We start from the raw sequence: 17898 nt of genomic DNA, 5'->3' as shown, positions 1-17898 counted from the left end.
GGTTTGATCTCCCTCCAGTCCAAGAGACTCTCAAGAGTCTTCTCCAACACCACAATTGGAAAGCATCAATTCTTCAGCACTCAGCCTGCTTTAGGGTCCAACTCTCACGTCTGTACATGACTACTGAGTAGGGTGAAAGGCCAGCCCATCCTTACATTTTGATAAAAGGATCCACCAATTTCTTTTACTAAAGTGCATTCCACAAGCAATATTGCAAGTGAAAAAAGTATTTCATGACATTTGAGTGGGTGTGAGAGTTAGGGAAAATCAAATTAATGAATGTGTGAAATTTTTTCTTCTTTTTAATTAATGAAAACAACAGTATTATGAAATCAGTTCTACTAATTAGCTGTGAGGTAGGACATTGAATAACATTCCCATCCCCCTCACCTTGTCTTATAAACCCCATTCCTGCTTCTTAAAAGAGAGTCTTGGCAGTGGCTTGGCCAGAGTTATAGGAACCACCTTGCTGCGGCACTCTTACCTGTGATTTGGAACTTCACCTGGCCTTAGTTTCGGGTAATTGAGTGGTTTCCACAGTAGAAAGTGGTAAAGACAACAGTGCCAGGTTAGCCTGATTTCTGTGAAAGCAAGATGTGCCAGGGGCCAGGCACTTACATTCCTCATGTCCTCATGGGGGCGCCAGAGAGCACTGACGTCTCACCTGCCCATATTTTACCCCCCTGTCCTTCACATCTCTCAACCCTGGCTTTGGGGAAAACGATTCTTGACTGTCAGCATCCAAAGGGAGGGAATCTCAAAAAGGAGTCATCCAATCCAGGACCTTTGCCCAACTGGGGAGACTGAGGACCAAAGAGCAGGTGTGACTTCAACAAAGTCAGGCAGATCAGCCCAGCTCTGGACTTGGCTCTGCTTCCCTTTCTGAAATCCCAACATCAGGAGTTCAGAGGGTCCCAGGCTGGAGTCCAAGGCAAAGCCACACTCAGGTAGCATCTCTGGTCCTGAATGCTTGGAGTGTGTTCAAGTGGTAGTCGCTCAGTCATGTCCAGCTCTTTGTGACCCCATGGACTGTAGCCTGCCAGGCTCCTCTGTCCATGGAATTCTCCAAGCAAGAATACTGGAGCGGGTTGCCATTGTGTGTACACACACAGAACCTTCCTTATGTCCTTCCACCCTCCAGCTTCTTAGCCAGGTAGTCCAGTGATATAAGGAAAGGAAAGCAAAGGAAGCATCCTCATTATTGCCAGAATAACCCAGGCTCCTATACGTATGACATCTGGTATCACCCATTAAGCACATGTCAGCCACAGCCAGGCTGTGCTTGTGGAGACCTCCCTCATGGTCAGTGTGGGTTAAGCGCCGATGCATCAGCTGTGTGGCTTTGGTGTCCTCAGTCTTTCTCCTTGCACAGCCCAGAGCAGGTCAGTCAGGGCACGCACTGCCCAGTTCCTGGTGATGCCGAACTGAGCACTGTCTTTTAGGGTCGAGCATCTCCAAACCCATCTGCAAGCTTTGTCCTAGGAGGGATATCGTTTTAGTCCACAAGCTCTGGCTTCATTCCAGGGCTGAGCTCTGCCCTTAGAAAGCACACTTCATCTGGGCTAATCACTCACATTTTCTGTGCCCCCATAGATTGCAAGATGAGTGATTGGAAGTGAAGGGAAACATACATCTATGAATGTCTTACACAGCCCGTGCACTGTCCCCTCATCTTTTCTCTTAATCCTCATTTAAAAGCCCATTTCACAGATGAGGGAACTGAGGTTCAAAGAAGTAAACTAGCTTACCCAAACATTTGCTGGGACTGGAGCCATCGGCTGAGATGTGAACAACCCTGAAAGATCCTCCTGTTCACATTTTCTAGTTGGGGAGGTGAGCCATCTAAGGGATGTTTTGAGTGAGGTTGTCCAAGTGCTTCTAGGGCTTTCCATTCAGCTGCTGCTCACCATTTCCCGAGTGTCAGGCATTTATTAGAGGAGTTATGTGACCATGTTTCAAGATCCTTAAAAGCCTGTGTATCCTTCAATCCAGTGATTCTATTTCTTGGAACATTTCCTAAGGATATAATAGTAAGATGAGAACCCAGAGATGTTCACACAAGACAACATGATGCTCAAGAGCAAGGATATATATATACACTTATATATGTATGTATGTATGTATATAATATATATAAAACACACACATTCATACACTCACTGCTGATCTGCATTGTTGAGTGACAAAAACCAATGCAACTTTGTAGAGCAGTTACCATCCAAATAAAAAAGCGTGATGGCAAGGTTGGAGTGCAGACTTTAGAGTCAGAAAGACTTGGCCTGGAATCCCTGCTCTGCTGCTCACAGACTTGATGTAACTTCTCCCCCTCTGACCCTCATTTCCTTGGGCATAATAACAGTGGCTCCCTCACCAGTGGGTGGTGCGTAGAGCAGATGAGATTGTGAAAGTAAACACTTGGAAAGAACCTGGTACATAGTAGGTGCTCAGTAAATGTTACATGTTACAATACAGTGATATTTTAAGAACGAAAACAAGCCATTTCCTATCCACCAGTGATGGATGGACAGGAACTTCACAGCTATGCAGTGGAATCCACGCACCAGTGTAAAATAAGATTGTAGATGAATATTTGTGATGGCAAGATACTCACAATGTATCATTGCATGAAACATACAGTCACAAAATATGCCTTGATAGTATAATCTGATTTCATATTTTTCTAATACATACACCAAAAAGAAGGTCAAGGATATATTCTAAAGCCCAGGGATCAAACCCAGGTCTCCCACATTGTAGGCAGATTCTTTACCAGCTGAGCCACAAGGGAAGCCCAAGAATACTGGAGTGGGTAGCCTATCCCTTCTCCAGTAGATCTTCCCGACCCAGGAATTGAACCAGGGTCTCCTACATTGCAGGAGGATTCTTTACCAACTGAGCTGTGAGGGAAGCCCATAGTCTAAAGCAGGGGTTTTCAAATGTGGTTCCCAGGTCAGCAGCCTCAGGGTCTCAACCAACTAGGAACTTGTTAGGAATGCAGATTCCTGGACTTTACCCCAGATCTCCTGAATCAGAAACTGGGGGTGGGGCCTGGCAGGTCTTATTTTAACAGCTCACTACAGGATTTCCTACATTTTCAAGTCTAAGACTCACTGGCTTGTAAAAAGTGTTAATAGTGGTTGTCTGAGGGTCTTGAGAAATGGTAGGTGATTTTTACTAATACTTTCATTTGACTTTTTTTCTTAACTTTTAAAAACAGTAAACCCAGATTACTCATGTAGTCTGTAAAAAAGAATACTCAAAAGACAGTTTTTTAAAAAATGAAACCATATTCCAGATTTTTCTGTTGGATACAGGAGTACTATGTTTAAGTTAAAAACACTGCGTTGTAAGCAGGGTTTTCACGGGTGCTCCTCTGTGAGTTGATGTTTCCCCCGTCTTCTGCAGGTGACCATTATTGGATACACCCTTGGGATCCCCGATGTCATCATGGGCATTACTTTCCTTGCAGCAGGCACGAGCGTTCCCGACTGCATGGCCAGCTTGATTGTGGCGAGACAAGGTACGGATAGTGTCTCGGGCCCCCAGCCATCTGCATCACCAAGTGGACCCTCCCCCCTGCCTGAGTTACAGTTCATAGCTCTCAGGACTGATAGTCATTAAGTCCTGCTGTGGAGGAAACAGTGATGACTGGAAAGCATCATGTAGATTCCATCCATGGAGAGAATTACTACCAAGATCACCTCCTCTAGACCTCTTGAAGCATCTGTGTGGAGGTGAATAAAAATGGACTTGTTCTGGGAGCTCCCTGGTGCCCTAGTGGTTAAAATTCCAGGTTTTCACTGCCAGAACTGAGATCCCACTAGCTGTGTTGCCAAAAAAAATGAACTTGTTCTGACATCACCAGTGTGAGATTGAACAGAGTGGGAGCCCAGAATTTTTAGAGCAAATGCACTAATGTTCTATTCCCAGGCAGGCCAAGTGGGGATATCCTATGTCTCCAGCTATTTTCTGATTCCTCTTCCAAATTCTAGAACTTATATGATGTTATGGTTTGCTTGGTGGATTTTCTTTGGAGCTAAGTGCCTTGGGGGTGAGCAGGCTAAGGAACACCGGTGTACTCCTCGATGGCAGAACAGAAGGTCTATGAAGAGCCAGCCTTCCTCTGCTGCTCCTTTGCTAGCAGTGAGATAGCATCCACGCCTGGACTTCACTGACCTTCCTCCGTAGACAGTAGTGTGAAAGGATGGGAGGCAGGCAGGGCAAATAGTGGAGTGAAATCTCAGAGGAGACAGGAGAGGAGAGAAGTGTCCAAACAGAAAGTGGGTTCAGAAAGGAGGAAAATGTTTCATTTCTTCAAGATGAAAGAAAGGTTGGTGAGTTGGCTGATCCGTCCTGAGAAAAGATGAAATGAGGGGAAGGGAAGGGTGGGAGTATATTTGGCAGGAGGCTGGAGCCTCGAGGAGAATGTTGACAGCTGGGGACGGCAGCTGAGGGGGATGGAATTGAACTGAGTGACCTTCAAGGTGAGTGTATTCATTTCCCAGGGCTGTCAAAACCAAAGTACCCCAACTGGGTGACTTAAAACAACAGAAATGGATTCTCTGGTCCTGGAGGCTATAAGTCCAAGGTCAAGTGTTGGCAGGACTGTACTTACCTGGAGGCTCTGGGAAGGAATCCTTCCTTGTTCTCTGCTAGCTTGGGGAGGGGGGGGAGGGTACCAGGAATCCTTGGCTTGTGGCTGCCTCCCTCCAGTGTCTGCCTGTGTCTTCACATGGTGTTCTTCCCTGTGTGTGTGTCTGTGTCCACAGACACACACCAGTCATTGAATTAGGGCCCACCTTAATTCAGGATGATCTCATTTTAATTGGATCACATCTGCAAAGATTCTATTGGTCACGTTCACAGGTTTTGGGTGGACATGAGCGCGGGCCGCTATTCAACGCGGTCCAGGGAGGAAACGGAACAATAAACCCCGAGGCTGACGTTCAGGGTTGTGAATTTGGGTGGGGTTCCAGCATGAATTTGGAGTTGTACCAGCTCCCACGACACACAGATGAATTCATCCAGAGCTGGGGGTGGCTGGGTGGACACAGTGGAAGGTCAAGGGGCCAAGAGAATGTGCCATTTAAACAACTGGCCTTGGAGTCCAGGCTAGTGGGTCAGGGAAGATACGAGAAGATTAAGAAGGGGAGGGGAGCGTCCCAGCGTGGTCCAAAGGGGCTCTGTAGGAACAAGAACAGGTGGGGATATCATCTCAGAGTGGCTCCAGTGAAATGTAGAAAGACACGAAGGAAGGCTGAAGTGGGGGTGAGAGTGTATAGCTGTCCTAAGGGTGATGCTGATGTGAGTGACAGAGGATCCAGCAGACAATATTAAACATAGATTCTTTATGGTGGAGGATGCAGAAACCTCTGCCCAGAGCCCCCTGCATGAGGCAGGAGCTGTGCAGTAAGCTCTAACATTCAGAGACTGCATCCTGGGCTCCCTAAAGTCTCACAGCCCACAGCGTGGTCCAGGCTGGCAGCATTGGCTTGAGAGAAATGCAGAGTCTCAGGCCCCATCCCAGCCCCACTGAACCAGAGTCTGCTTTTCAGCAAGACCCCAGTGAGTTGTTTGCTCTTTTTTGTTAATTAAAAAATATTTTATTGGCGGTATTAGGAGGATATGGCCCAGAGTGGGCCGAGAGTATTTGAGAAGTAGAAGGGGATTCACAGAGAGCGAAGAGCAAAGAAAGCCTGAACAGAAGGGACTTCTAACCACTTGCCATTGCGGCAGCAGAAGTTATCGCGCTCCGGTAGAGTATTAGAATCAAGAGTTCCGTTTTCTGGCCACTGGGACCTGTTATCAAGTCGGTTTTGCGGCCAGTGTTAGAATAAACTTTGAATATCCCAAACAACTCCGTCCTGGCCTGCCGAGTCTCTACTGTTGGACACTCAGTTGTGTCCAACACTTTGCAACCCCATGGACTACATCACGCCAGCCTTCACCATCCTTCACCATCTCCCAGAGCTTGCTCAAACTCACGTCCATAGAGTCGGTAGAGATGGCAGAGAACACAATCACCAAAGCAATGACATCCTACCATGTACCTGAAGATGTGTTATTATGCTCTAGCAGAGATATCACATCTGAAACAGAGACTAAGAGTAGAGTGAATTCTTGGATGAGTTTGCAGGAGTCCACTACCAGATATGAGGGGCTCAGATATGATGGAGCTAATCATTGTGCCTTTTTTTTTAACTCTTTAAAATCTTTAATTTGCACCATCCACAGAAATGTGATCTTTTTTTCTGTTTGTGTTTGGTTTGGATAAGGGTGGTGATAAGGGGGACTCTTTCAAAGATACAGTAGGCTGAATAGTGGACATCCCAAAGTATGTCCATGGTGTAACTCCCAGAAACTATGAAATTGATTTTCTATGGAGAAAGGATCCTTGAAATGCAAAGGCTTACCTCGTTTTGTTGTGTTTTGCTTTATTGTACATCACAGATATTGGCTTCTTACAAAGTGAATATTTGTGACAACCCTGAGTGAATTAAGTCAGTCCATGCCATTTACCAATAGCCTTTGCTTATATGCTTGTGTTACATTTGAGTAATTCCTGCAATATTTGAAACTTTCATTATTATTATATTTGTTATGGTGATCTATGGTCAGTGATCTTTGATGTTACTGTTTTACTTTGGGGGAAGGTGCACTAGAAAACCTTACCCATATGAGATAATGAAATTAATCCATAAATATATATGTTCTAATTGGTCCAAAAAAAAAAAATTTTTATTGGCATATAATCACTTTACAGTGTTGTGCTAGTTCATTCAACAAAATGAATCAACTGCATGTATACGTATGTCCCCTCCCTCTTGGACCCCCTTCCCACCCCATCCCACCCAGCTAGGCCATCACAGATCACCGAGCCAAGCTCCCTGTGCTTTATAGCAGGTTCCCACCAGCTGTCTACTTTACATATGGTAGCGGATACATGGGCTTCCCAGGTGGCTCAATGGTAAAGAATCCACCTGCCAATGCAGAAGACACAAGAGACATGGGTTTGATCCCTGGGTTGGGATGATCCCCAGAGAAGGAAATGGCAACCCACTCCAGTATTCTTGCCTGGGAAATCCCATGGACAGAGGAGTCTGATGGGCTACAGTCCCCGAGGTCACAGAGTCGGACACGATGGAGCAACTGAGCAAACACACAGTATACATGTGTCAGTCCTAATCCTAAATACACATCTCTCCAAAGAAGACACACAGATAGCCAAAGAGGCACATGAAAAGATGCTCAACATCACTAATTATTAGAGAAATGCAAATCAAAACTGCAATGAGGTATCACCTCACACTGGTCAGAATGGCCATCTTCAAAAAATCAAGCAATACATGCCAGAGAGGGTGTGGAGAAAAGGGAACCTCTCTTGGACTGTGGTTGGTGGAAATGGAAATTTGAGTCATGTGCTCTCAAAGTCTGAGAATTGCTGCTCTAAGGTTCCTTAGGGGGCTGCACCCACACAGAGCCCGGCAGTCCAACCTGAGAACACACTCGCTCTTCTTTCCCAGACCCGGGCGGGCATTTGGTTCCTCCTGACCCATCCGGCTAGTGCCTGCCTCCCCACCAGGGATGACTAGCTGGCCCAAAACCGGAGCTGCACGTTCCTGTTTCACAAGGTCCTGGGAGACTGGAAGGCAGGTTTCCCAGAGATACTGCCCCCAGTAGGACTAAGCTGCCAGGGTTTCGAAGGCACTCAGATAGGTGCCCAGGCCCCAGAGGGATCTGTGAGGCCCTCAGGGAGACATTGTGCTCTGGAGGTCAGTGGATGACAGCAACAGGGTGGGAGGAGGTAGCCTGGCTAACACTCGGGACGGGCGGTCGAACAGAGGTGAGGCAGTCGTCTGGTTGCTGGTCTGAGTCTCTGCCAGCTGCTCAGTGACCAAGATGGCTTTATGGTTATAGGCACATGCATTTCAGGCTTCTTCTTTCCACGGATGTTTGTGGCCAGATTATGACAGTCTGTCATACGTTGTTCTTATGTTGAATTTGGGCTAGGGAGCCAGGTTAGAAGAGATTTCAGCCAGCATTAAAACTTTGTTTTCTAACTTTTGAAGTCTCTCAAGTTATTAAGTTCCTAAGACTGTTTGGCTGGTAGGAGACTAGACAGTGGGGCAGGAAGGGGGAAGGTAATGACATAGCCCCTCGCCTCTAAGATGCTTCTAGTCTGTTTGGGAGCAAAGAGTCCACTCTTGGGAGACCAACCAGGCCTAAGACCAGCTGCTCTGTCATCCAGGTCAAGTTCATGGTGCCATCGCCTGGGTCACAAGTATGCATCAAGGACAAGGCCCCCTCCCTCCCAGAGAAGGCGGGCATCTCAAATAAGGAGAAGCATGTAGTGGGTCATCCCAGAACATAGGCTGACACCCCTGCAGGAGAAATAATGAAGGGCTCTGGGTGAGTTTCCTAGGGCAGCATAATTACCGCACACTGGGAGACAGGAAGATGGAAACTGATGGTCCCACAGTCCTGGAGGCTAGAGGTCAAGGTGTCGGAAAGTTTGGTTCTTTCTGTCTGCTCCAGGCCTCTCTCCTTGGCTCATAGGTGGTGGTCTTCATGTTCGGATGGAGTTCTCCCTGTGTGCAAGCCTGTGCACAAATTTCCCCTTTTAATGAAAACACCAATCATACTGAATTAGTATTCATCCTCATGTTAACCTGATTGCCCCTGTCCGATTCTTTGTGACCCCATGGATGGTTAGCCCTCCAGGCTCCTCTGTCCGTGGAATTCTCTAGGCAAGAATGCTAGAGTGGATAGCCATTCCTTTTCCAAGGGATTTTCCCAACCCAGGAATCGAAACCGGGTCTCCTGCATTACAGGCAGATTCTTTACCATCTGAGCCACCAGGCAAGCCCTGTAGAGACCCTATCTCTGAATAAAATCACATTCTGAGGTACTGGGGGTTAGGAATAACCTGTCGGTTGTCCCCCGCAGGCCTTGGTGACATGGCGGTCTCTAACACCATAGGAAGCAACGTGTTCGACATCCTCGTGGGACTCGGCATACCGTGGGGGCTGCAGACCATGGTTGTTAATTATGGGTCCACGGTAAGTTCGTCTCACTTCCTTAGTGAGATGACACCCGACGCTTGTGCTTTACAGGGAGCGAGTGTGTGTTGGCCCTGCAGCTAAGAGCTGCAGGGGATGCACTGCCCCCATCTCCTCTGCAGGCTGGCCGCCGCTTTGTGCAAAGGCGTCCAGAGCAGCCTGGGGGTGCCTGCAAGAGGCAGCTCATGTTTGCCTGGAACTCACAGGTGCTTCAGCTGTGAACACCCACCTGTGGCTTCCAGAGGAGGGAAAGGATAAGCCAAGTGCAGTGGGCTCCCAGAACAGATGGGCCCCTGAGCAGCCCAGAGGTTCAGGGCATGTGTGTTTGTTTTTCCAGGTGAAGATCAACAGTCGGGGTCTGGTCTACTCCGTGGCATTGCTGCTGGGCTCCGTCGCTCTCACCGTGAGTTTTTACAATTCCAGCATGGCAGTTTGACACACGCATGGTTTTCCTCCGATTCTGCACAGTCTCTGAATTCTTCCCCTTGGCCGTGAGGGATTAAGCTGAAAAAACATAAATTCACAGATACCCCCAGACACAATTTATGCCAAGAATGTTGGCATCCACCACTACACTTTTCCCTGAGCTGGTGAGAAGTCCCCAGAGGGAGGGACTTAGATTTCCTCTCTTCTTGCTGCCCCGTCTGTCTCCCCTCAATGATGCAAGTAGGAGACACATTCCCCCCGCCCCCAGCCCAACTGAGCTGCCATGGGGGCGTGATGGTCAGGTCTCCGGGCTGGTACATGGTGACACGGAGGTCTCCTTACTTCACAGGCCCCAAACTGTGGTAAACAATGCCTCAGCTTACTTTAGTCCATCCTTACAAGCACCTGATGGTTTTCTTCTTTGCAGAAGAAATCAAGGCTCGGGAATTAAATAACTTGTCCCAGGTCACAGGGGTAGGAAATGGCTGTTTCCCATAATTGTTCTTTCCCATAACTGTCCCATTAGTGCTATTGCTTAGAAAGGAATCCCTTCTTCATGGACCCCACATTTCTAAAACCTTTTAATGAGGACCAAGATTCACTCCCTTTGTGAAGTCTACAGGGATAGGAAAAGCTGGGATTTGAACCCCTATTGGTCTGTCTCTAAGGACCCACAGCATTGGAAGTAACTATGATTCAACTCTTGGGGAGCCTTGATTCATGGATAAGAAAGAAAGTAGTTTCAGGATGGAAGGGACATGTGTACACCCATGGCTGATTCATGTCGGTGTATGGCAAAAACCACCAAGGTATCGTAAAGTAATTAGCCTCCAGTTAAAATAAATTAATTAATTTTAAAAAAGAAAGACGGTAGTAAAAGGAGGTAGGCAAGTATGAAACGAATGTAGAAAGAGAAAGCATTCCAACCCTGTCTCCCAAACACACACACGCAGTCCAAACTGAAGGTGTCTAGACAGTGGGCCAATGGGAGCCTTGAAGGTTTTGCTAAAGACAGTTGAGGATGGCAAGTTCTAAAGCAAAGGAAGGAGCCAGTGGCAGACCCCAGTTGTCACTAAAGAAGGCTTGGAAGGCCTGTGCATCCCCAGAAAGGGGTGTGCCTGCCCGGGGAGGGCCGGTGCCCTGAGGACAGCTGCTGTGCATGCCTGGAGCCAGCATCCTCTCATCAGATAAGTCTAAAGCCTACAAGGCGATTCTGATCAAACCAATGATACACCCGGCAGCACCCCTCTGTTCTTGTCCACATTTTGGAGGAAGTGCTGGGGTTCATCGTTAGTGTGTGATTTTCCAGTAAAGGCGCCTTTTGTATTTCTTTGCTCCCCGAGCCCAACACTCTCCCTGTCCCCTTCCAGGTCCTCGGCATCCATTTGAACAAGTGGAAGCTGGACCGGAAGCTGGGGGTGTATGTGCTGATCCTCTACGCCGTCTTCTTGTGCTTCTCCATAATGATAGAGTTCAACGTCTTTACCTTTGTCAACCTGCCAATGTGCCGAGAAGACGATTAAAACAGCCACTGCCCCCTGCCTGGGAGCTGTTCTGGACACTCCGGCGCTGGCGTCCTTTTTCCCTGCCCCTCCCCACCACGGATCTCTCCTGCATCGGCCGCCACCGTCTGTTCTTTCATCCATGGGAAGAAAGCACCATCGTGGTCTTTGTCTGGTCACGGGCCAGTCTGCCAGGCGTCATCCTCCTCCTTGGAGTTCTGCCCCCACAAAAAGGCAAGATTCAGGGGCCGCTGCTGGAGCAGCTTCTCAGACCTCCGAGCCGCCGGCCATAGGGAAGTGGCATGTATCTCCTCTCGGATGCTTGGATCAGGAGGACTTCTGTATGTGGGTTGTCTTTCTGTCGCACGGCAGCCTCGGAAATGAGGCGGTCGGTGAACACAAGGTCTCCTGGGGCAAGTGCAAAATAGGAGCGTTGTTCTCAAGGGGCCCCTCTGGACCAGAGGGTGTGGGTTCCTTGAGCAGCATTTGTTCCTTAGAGCTTCTTAATCCTGCTGGAAGCACTCAAGGTTTGGAGAGAGCGAGGCTCAACCTGTTGGGAGTTTGGGGCCATGACAACAAACACTCCACCCCTTTTCCTGGACAAATTTGGAAGAATAGAAACAGTTGTTCACAGCGGAAGAGAGAAAACAAGTGCATACTCTTCTCACTTTCATTGATGCATTCAGAGAATGAGCAATGACACAGTCAAAATAAAATGTCAGCTATAGATCATCATACTTGAAAAATACCATCGCATACAAAGGACCTTGATGGGGACCAAAAAGGTAATACTTATGGGAAACAGATCCTATGTGTATCATGTTGCATTGACGCTAAGACATTTGGTTTGGAACATAGAGAGAGTAGAAGACTAACATCTAAATGGGTGCTAACTCAGAGACACAGTGGAGATAGTACTTTACAGCCATTCATTCCAGACCTCCTGTGGCATGGGACGCGCTGTCAGTTTCGGTTTTGTCATTTCTTTGTTAATGCCCTGCCCTCAACATCACCCTGTTCAAAGACCCAATTGTTTATATGCCCAACAAATTTCATAGCCTGCTGAACTGGAATGCGTGTGCCAGAAGTAACGGTTAATGACTAGAAGAGAGATTTCCTGCAGAACCACCAACTGCTCTCTGGTGAGCTGGAGGCAAGTATGGAAACCGTAACTTGGAAATTTTTAGAGCTAAGGTTCTTGAATCTCATCGTTTACTATGCATGAAAGGCCAAAGATGGGAGGTTAATTCAAAAATAGATAGAAACATATTAAACAATTCTGACTGCTTCGTAGCTCTCAAATATATATTAAAAAGATTTACGAACACAAACCATTTGTGGTTTCTGAAAAGAAAGCACAATTCATTTTATAGAGAGGTGTCCTTTTTATTTTTTTAATGTTTCTATTGCAAAGAGTCTATCAGATTTGATGCACTTTTAATACTGGGCTATTTTGCACAGACGACTGTATGGGGAACGCCCCAATGATGGTATGAGGAAAGGAGGGTTTTAATGATTCACTGATAATTAGTCATGGGTGATGAGTGTAGATCCAATAGCTGATTCTTTCCTGAGACACAATGGTTGTAACCCGCAGTGGAATCTGTGGCTGTGCTCTCTGTGGCCTCCTGAATTTCAGAAGGAGGGCATGTTTAAGCTTGTGTTCCTAAAATTTCCTTAGCATGAGCCTCAGACATGACAACTCCATCACCAGGTTTCTATTCTGGATCCTCATCAGTGTTAGTAGCTACACCAAGTCAAGACTTCTTTTGTTTCTCTTCTTAGATACTCAGTGGTCTTCCAGTTGAGGACAAGGGTCATTTTCCTGAGAAATTAGCTAAATGGGTGGCCAGGGAGCCCCAAGCTTCATCAGCATAAACGTTTAGACACAGAGGGTTTCAGAGTTGTCGGAACCACTCTGTGCCCGCAGAGAATAGCCACCTGGTCTCCTTTGTCTTACAGCCTCATCCAGGTTTCAGAGCGTATCTGTCTCCGTTTTTGAATCTCAAAACTGCCCTGTGATGTAAGTAGGGATTATTTTCCCCATTTAACAAGAAGTTCAGTCTTGGAGAGGTCAGGTGACTCTAGGTCAATGGCTAGTAAGTTGCAAACAGGAGCCGAGCCCCAGGTCACCACCCGGCTCGGCCAGTCCAGTGTGTGGTCATCCTTGATCATGCAGGCGTGGGTGTGTCCTTTTTTTTGTCCTTGGGGTTGGCCCTTATTGTTTGAGTCACAACTTCATCACATTTCTAACTGACATCTGGATGCTCTGTCTCCCATCCTAATATGTATCCCCATCCTATGTCCCTATTATTTTCTGATAAAGATCAAAAAATATTTTTAGCTAGGCCACATGGGCCCTGCTGAGAGCCCTGCTGGTGTTCCGTCTTTGAATCCTTGTGTAGCTTTCAGAGAACACACCCTCATCACCCACCTCTTCCTCAGCAGAACCCATCTGAGATGATAAATATGCTGCAGTTCCAGTTTGAGACAAAAACTAATGTTTCTAGTATGTAGAACAGCCCTCCTGGCTAATCCTCTCATGACTTTATTGTGCCAATGTAACTTCCTTAAAGGATCTATGCATTTATTGTATCTAGGAAACTATATATACACAGTGGGTGAAGAAGTCTCTTTTGTAACTCAATATTTTTTCCATTTCAAGTTTAAAGAATTACTTGATTAATTAGGCCTTCATTTGAAAAATAATGCTTTCGTCACTGCACAGGGTTACTTCCTTTATTTTATTCCCAAAGCTAATTAGCACAGGGTAATTACTCTGCTATGAAAATAAGCAATCTGAAAAATAAACTTGGCTCTTTGAATTGGGGGCAGAAAAATGAACCCATTGTATTCAGATAGAAAATGTCTATAGAAGCAGGAACAGGAGGTTCCTGGCATCTCTGGTTTGGATTTGCCTTTGCCAGCCGAGCATAATCAAGGGGAAGGTGTGGGGTGTCCTGAGAGCCTGGCCCTGGAGGAGGGCTCTGGATCAGCTGCAGTGAGAGACTGATGTTAAAGGCAGATCAGAATGGTCTCATTCCCATCCTTCCTGTAACCCATGGTCTCCCGACCTCTGTGTTCACCTTCCGTGTGCACCGACCTTGTGAGTTTTCCTCTGTTCATTACGTGCTGCTCCTCCCCTCGCCCCACCTGTTAGGACTCGTTCTTGCTCCTCCAAATGGCGCCTAGTGGTAAAGACCCAGCCTGCCAATGCAGAAGACATGCGACACCAGTTCAATCCCTGGGTCAGGAAGATCCCCTGGAGAAGGAAATGGCAACCCACTCCAGTATTCTTGCCTGGAGAATTCCCTATGGACAGAGGAGCCTGGCGGGCTACAATCCATGGGGTTGCAAAGAGTCAGACACAACTGAAGTGACTGAGCACATTACTTTTCCTTGTCAATCTTTTGCTTTTACACACCCAAGCAGCTGAAAAGAATAACCCTTCAGGAGCCAGATGGGCATGCCCATCCCTCCAGGGGGAGAGACCACCTGCAGACCCCGACCAAAGACCCCCTCCTGGGTTTCCCAGGGTCTGGGTTCTAAGCGAAGAAACTACCCCACCTTTCCTTTTTTAAATTTTTTCTAAAGATTTTTTTTATGTGGACCATTTTTAAAGTCTTTATTTAGTTTGTTACAATATTGCTTCTATTTTATGTTTTGGATTTTTGACCAGGAGGTATGTTGGATCTTAGCTCCCCGACCAGGGATTGAACCTGCACTCCCTGCGCTGGAAGGGCTTTGAAGTCCTAACCACTGGACCACTAGGGAAGTCCCCCTCTTCCTTTCTGGGGAGGATTTGCATGCCTTGTAGCATCAGTGGGCACTCAGCCCTCAGGAAACACCGGGCTCCGCACACAGGCTGGGAATCCAGGAAGAGTGTGGGCCTCCTGGCCTGATGCCCTCCTTTTCTCCTGGCATATCCCCTCCCTGAGCTCTAGGGCCCCTCCCTGTCCTTAAGGTGGGGGTGGACAGAGGCAAGATGAACTGGAAGAGGGTCCATTCCCCCCCCCCTTCCCCAGGTGTGAAATGCGCTAGCTGAGTCAAGGTCTGGAACAGGACAGAGAAGCAGACACTCTTCGGCTCGGGCTGGCACTGCCCAGTGAGCTCGTGGACCCCCATCCGCCCTGACACTGAGTGGGTCCTTAGGGGTTGGGCTTGGCCTGTCTCTCAGCCTCACCTTTCCTTTCCTGGTGGGAAAAGATGGGTGTGCAGCATATACGACAGGCTCTCAGCAAATGCTTGTTGCTTGAATAAACAAAGAACTTGCTGGTTAGGGTGAAAACCTTTCAGAGATTTGGGTCTTTTAAGGGCTTCCCTTATGGCTCAGCTGGTAAAGAATCTGCCTACAATGAGGGAGACCTGGGTCCCTGGGTTGGGAAGATCCCCTGGAGAAGGGAAAGGCTACCCACTCCAGTATTCTGGCCTGGAGAATTCCATGGACTCGATAGTCCATGGGGTTACAAAGAGTCGGACACGACTGAGCAACTTTCAGTTCACTTTCACTGTGTTTTATATGGGCTTCTCAGGTGGAGCTAGTGCTAAAGAACCCGCCTGCCAAATGCAGGAGACGTAAGAGACACGGGTTCGATCCCTGGGTTAGGAAGATCCCCTGGAGCAGGGCATGGCAACCCACTCCAGTATTCTTACCTGGAGAATCCCATGGCAGGCTGCAGTCCATATTTCCGGGTCCCTCTAATGACCTCTGAACATCATTTCTGTGAGTCTTCCTCCCCTTGGGGCAGTTAGCAGATGCATTCAGGATCCCTGAGTTGGGTCACGTCTTAGCAGCTTCGTCACCACATGGAGCTCATTCCAGACATTTTTGAAAATGCTCTCTGGGCAGCTCTTGAGTGGCAGGAAGAGCGTCATCCCCCATTTACTCCTGGACCCAATGTGCTGCTTCTCGCCCCTGCCCTCTATGTGGATTCACCCCAAGTGTCTGGGCACCCCTCCAGCTATGAGCCTTTCTCTCTGCAGCTGGTCACAGGAGCCCCTCAAGCGCAAAGATGCTCTCAGGACCTTCTGGAGGCATATAGAAGGGGCCTATCCTGTACTGTGTCAGTCATGTGGGTGGTAGAACAAGAGTACCTTGGCATAGGTCCATCCTCCAAGGCCAAGGACATGAGTGGGAGGCAGATTTTTGTGACCTGGCTCTTGTGGAGCCCCTTCGCCTTGACGCAGAGAACTGTTCTCCCAAGGGCACAGTCCATTTAGGCTGTTGCATTTGCTTCTTAATAGGGAAAGCCAAATTGGGACACTAGCTTAGTATGCGCTTAATTCCAGACCTCATAGCTGATGGGTCAGTATCCAAAGTCACGTGCTTCCCGACCTCAAGGAAATGGTACCTGCATGAAATCGGGAGAAGAGGTGTTTTCTCCCATCTCGCCACCCAGGAGGAGCTGTTTCTTCCATTACAACAGGGAAGCCAGCTAGGTTGTATTAGAGCTTTGATTATTCTATGGGGTTTTTAAAAAAATTCTAACTTATCACTTGACCAATAGTTCCCAGGTTCCTTTGGTCTCTGCTAAATCCTCATGCATTGCAGGGGGGCATGCTCGTGTCATCTTTTACCTGCACAAGCTTCCAGGCTTTCCATCACCTCTTATGGTGTTGGCATCCAGTTGTCAAGGTGGTGTGTCCTCCACACACTTCATAACAGGGGCTGAGAACTTACCGTCTTCTAATCTAGGAAAATGTCTGCTGCCCGGACACCCTGGTACAGACCCAGGGTCATGGCAGGTGGCTCTGACAGTTAGAAACGCTCCCTGAACCCATGTGAAAGTCAAGCCCTTGCTGGTGTGGTGTTTCCACTGTTAGATTTATGCATCTGGGATGGGCTGCTGCTTTATTCAAAGCCCTATGACACATGCAGACCTATTCCCTCCATTGCCAGAATTCAGACAGTTGCTTTTTATACAGCACGTTGGTTGGGACTTATCCACAGTAGCAGCCAATAAAGCCCTTAATCCTGGAGAAAGTGTATACCCTCCCCATCCCACCACTGAAAAATGTAGTTTTTTTAACTGTTGAAAGTATGCTCAGCTTTTGGTCTCTGGGTGTGTGGCTTGGTCTGGTCAACCTTTGTGCATAAAGCGGGGTCCCAGACAACAGAGCCCCACACCCCGACTCCAGAAAGTTCCAGACACCTGGGAGTATCCTGACAAACGTGAAGTCCCCTTTCAACAGGAGCGAGGCCTTTCTTCCCACCGAAAATGGCTGGGATGTGAGCCAGACAGCTCTGTTTTTCCAAATCAGATGTTCTGGTGGGTTTTTTCACTGGCCGCCAGGGCATCCCTGCTCTCACCTCCAGAGGTGCCCTTCTGAACCCACGGGACACTTCCTGGCACTTTCTCCACCTGCCTGGACCAAGAATATCTGGAGGCCCAGGGAGAGAACTGTGGCTAATCCTCTGTGGTCAAGTCTAAGGGAGCCTCCTCGGGGGGGCTGCTAGTCTGGGAGGCTGGGTTTCCAGTTCGGAGCACACACTCCCTGGTAGGGTGCCTGCCCTTTGTGGGTGTCTCCTATCCAGCTGCTGCCAGCCCAGAGCAGTTGCTGGGTGTCTGAATACAAAGAGAGCCTTGATTACCTAGAGAGGAAACAGGGCTGCCAGCCATATGGGGCCGGGCTCATGCACAGATGCAGGAGCTGCCAGAGAACGGGCAGGGAAGGCCTGACCCAGCCCAGGGCCCCACAGGGCCACGGGATCTTCCTGGGGCTCAGGTGTTACCTAGCAAATAGCAGGTAGATAGAACCAGAGCTCTCATGCCCAGAAGGAACCCCCCTTAGAAACAACCAAAACGCAAAACTTCTGAGGCTGTTACATGTCACCTGAGTAAGACATTTCTGGCATGCTGCCATCTTTGTTCATCACCTTTAATGGGCAAAGCAGGAGCCATGAGCTGAAA

The 17898-nt window shown here is 48.1% G+C and overlaps 1 protein-coding gene across 3 annotated transcripts in view; it reads left to right on the top strand.

Annotated features, from left to right (window-relative positions):
* Positions 1–15393, top strand: part of SLC24A4 (solute carrier family 24 member 4) — a 185508-nt gene extending 170115 nt beyond the window's left edge. For 2 of the 3 annotated variants that reach the window (XM_043434429.1, XM_043434428.1), the window contains exons 14-17: positions 3406–3520; positions 8947–9059; positions 9397–9462; positions 10856–15393. In XM_043434429.1, the coding sequence (XP_043290364.1) occupies positions 3406–3520; positions 8947–9059; positions 9397–9462; positions 10856–11008 (447 nt within the window). In that variant the 3' untranslated portion in view covers positions 11009–15393. Of the gene's footprint in view, positions 1–3405; positions 3521–8946; positions 9060–9396; positions 9463–10855 lie in introns of those variants that run through there. The other variant, XR_006262956.1, reaches the window with a different exon arrangement.
* The last annotated feature ends 2505 nt before the right edge of the window (positions 15394–17898 follow it).

The sequence above is a fragment of the Cervus canadensis genome, chromosome 17 (assembly GCF_019320065.1).
Source record: "Cervus canadensis isolate Bull #8, Minnesota chromosome 17, ASM1932006v1, whole genome shotgun sequence".
In the NCBI taxonomy this organism is placed as follows: domain Eukaryota; kingdom Metazoa; phylum Chordata; class Mammalia; order Artiodactyla; family Cervidae; genus Cervus; species Cervus canadensis.
This window is presented reverse-complemented; position numbering and strand designations above follow the sequence as displayed.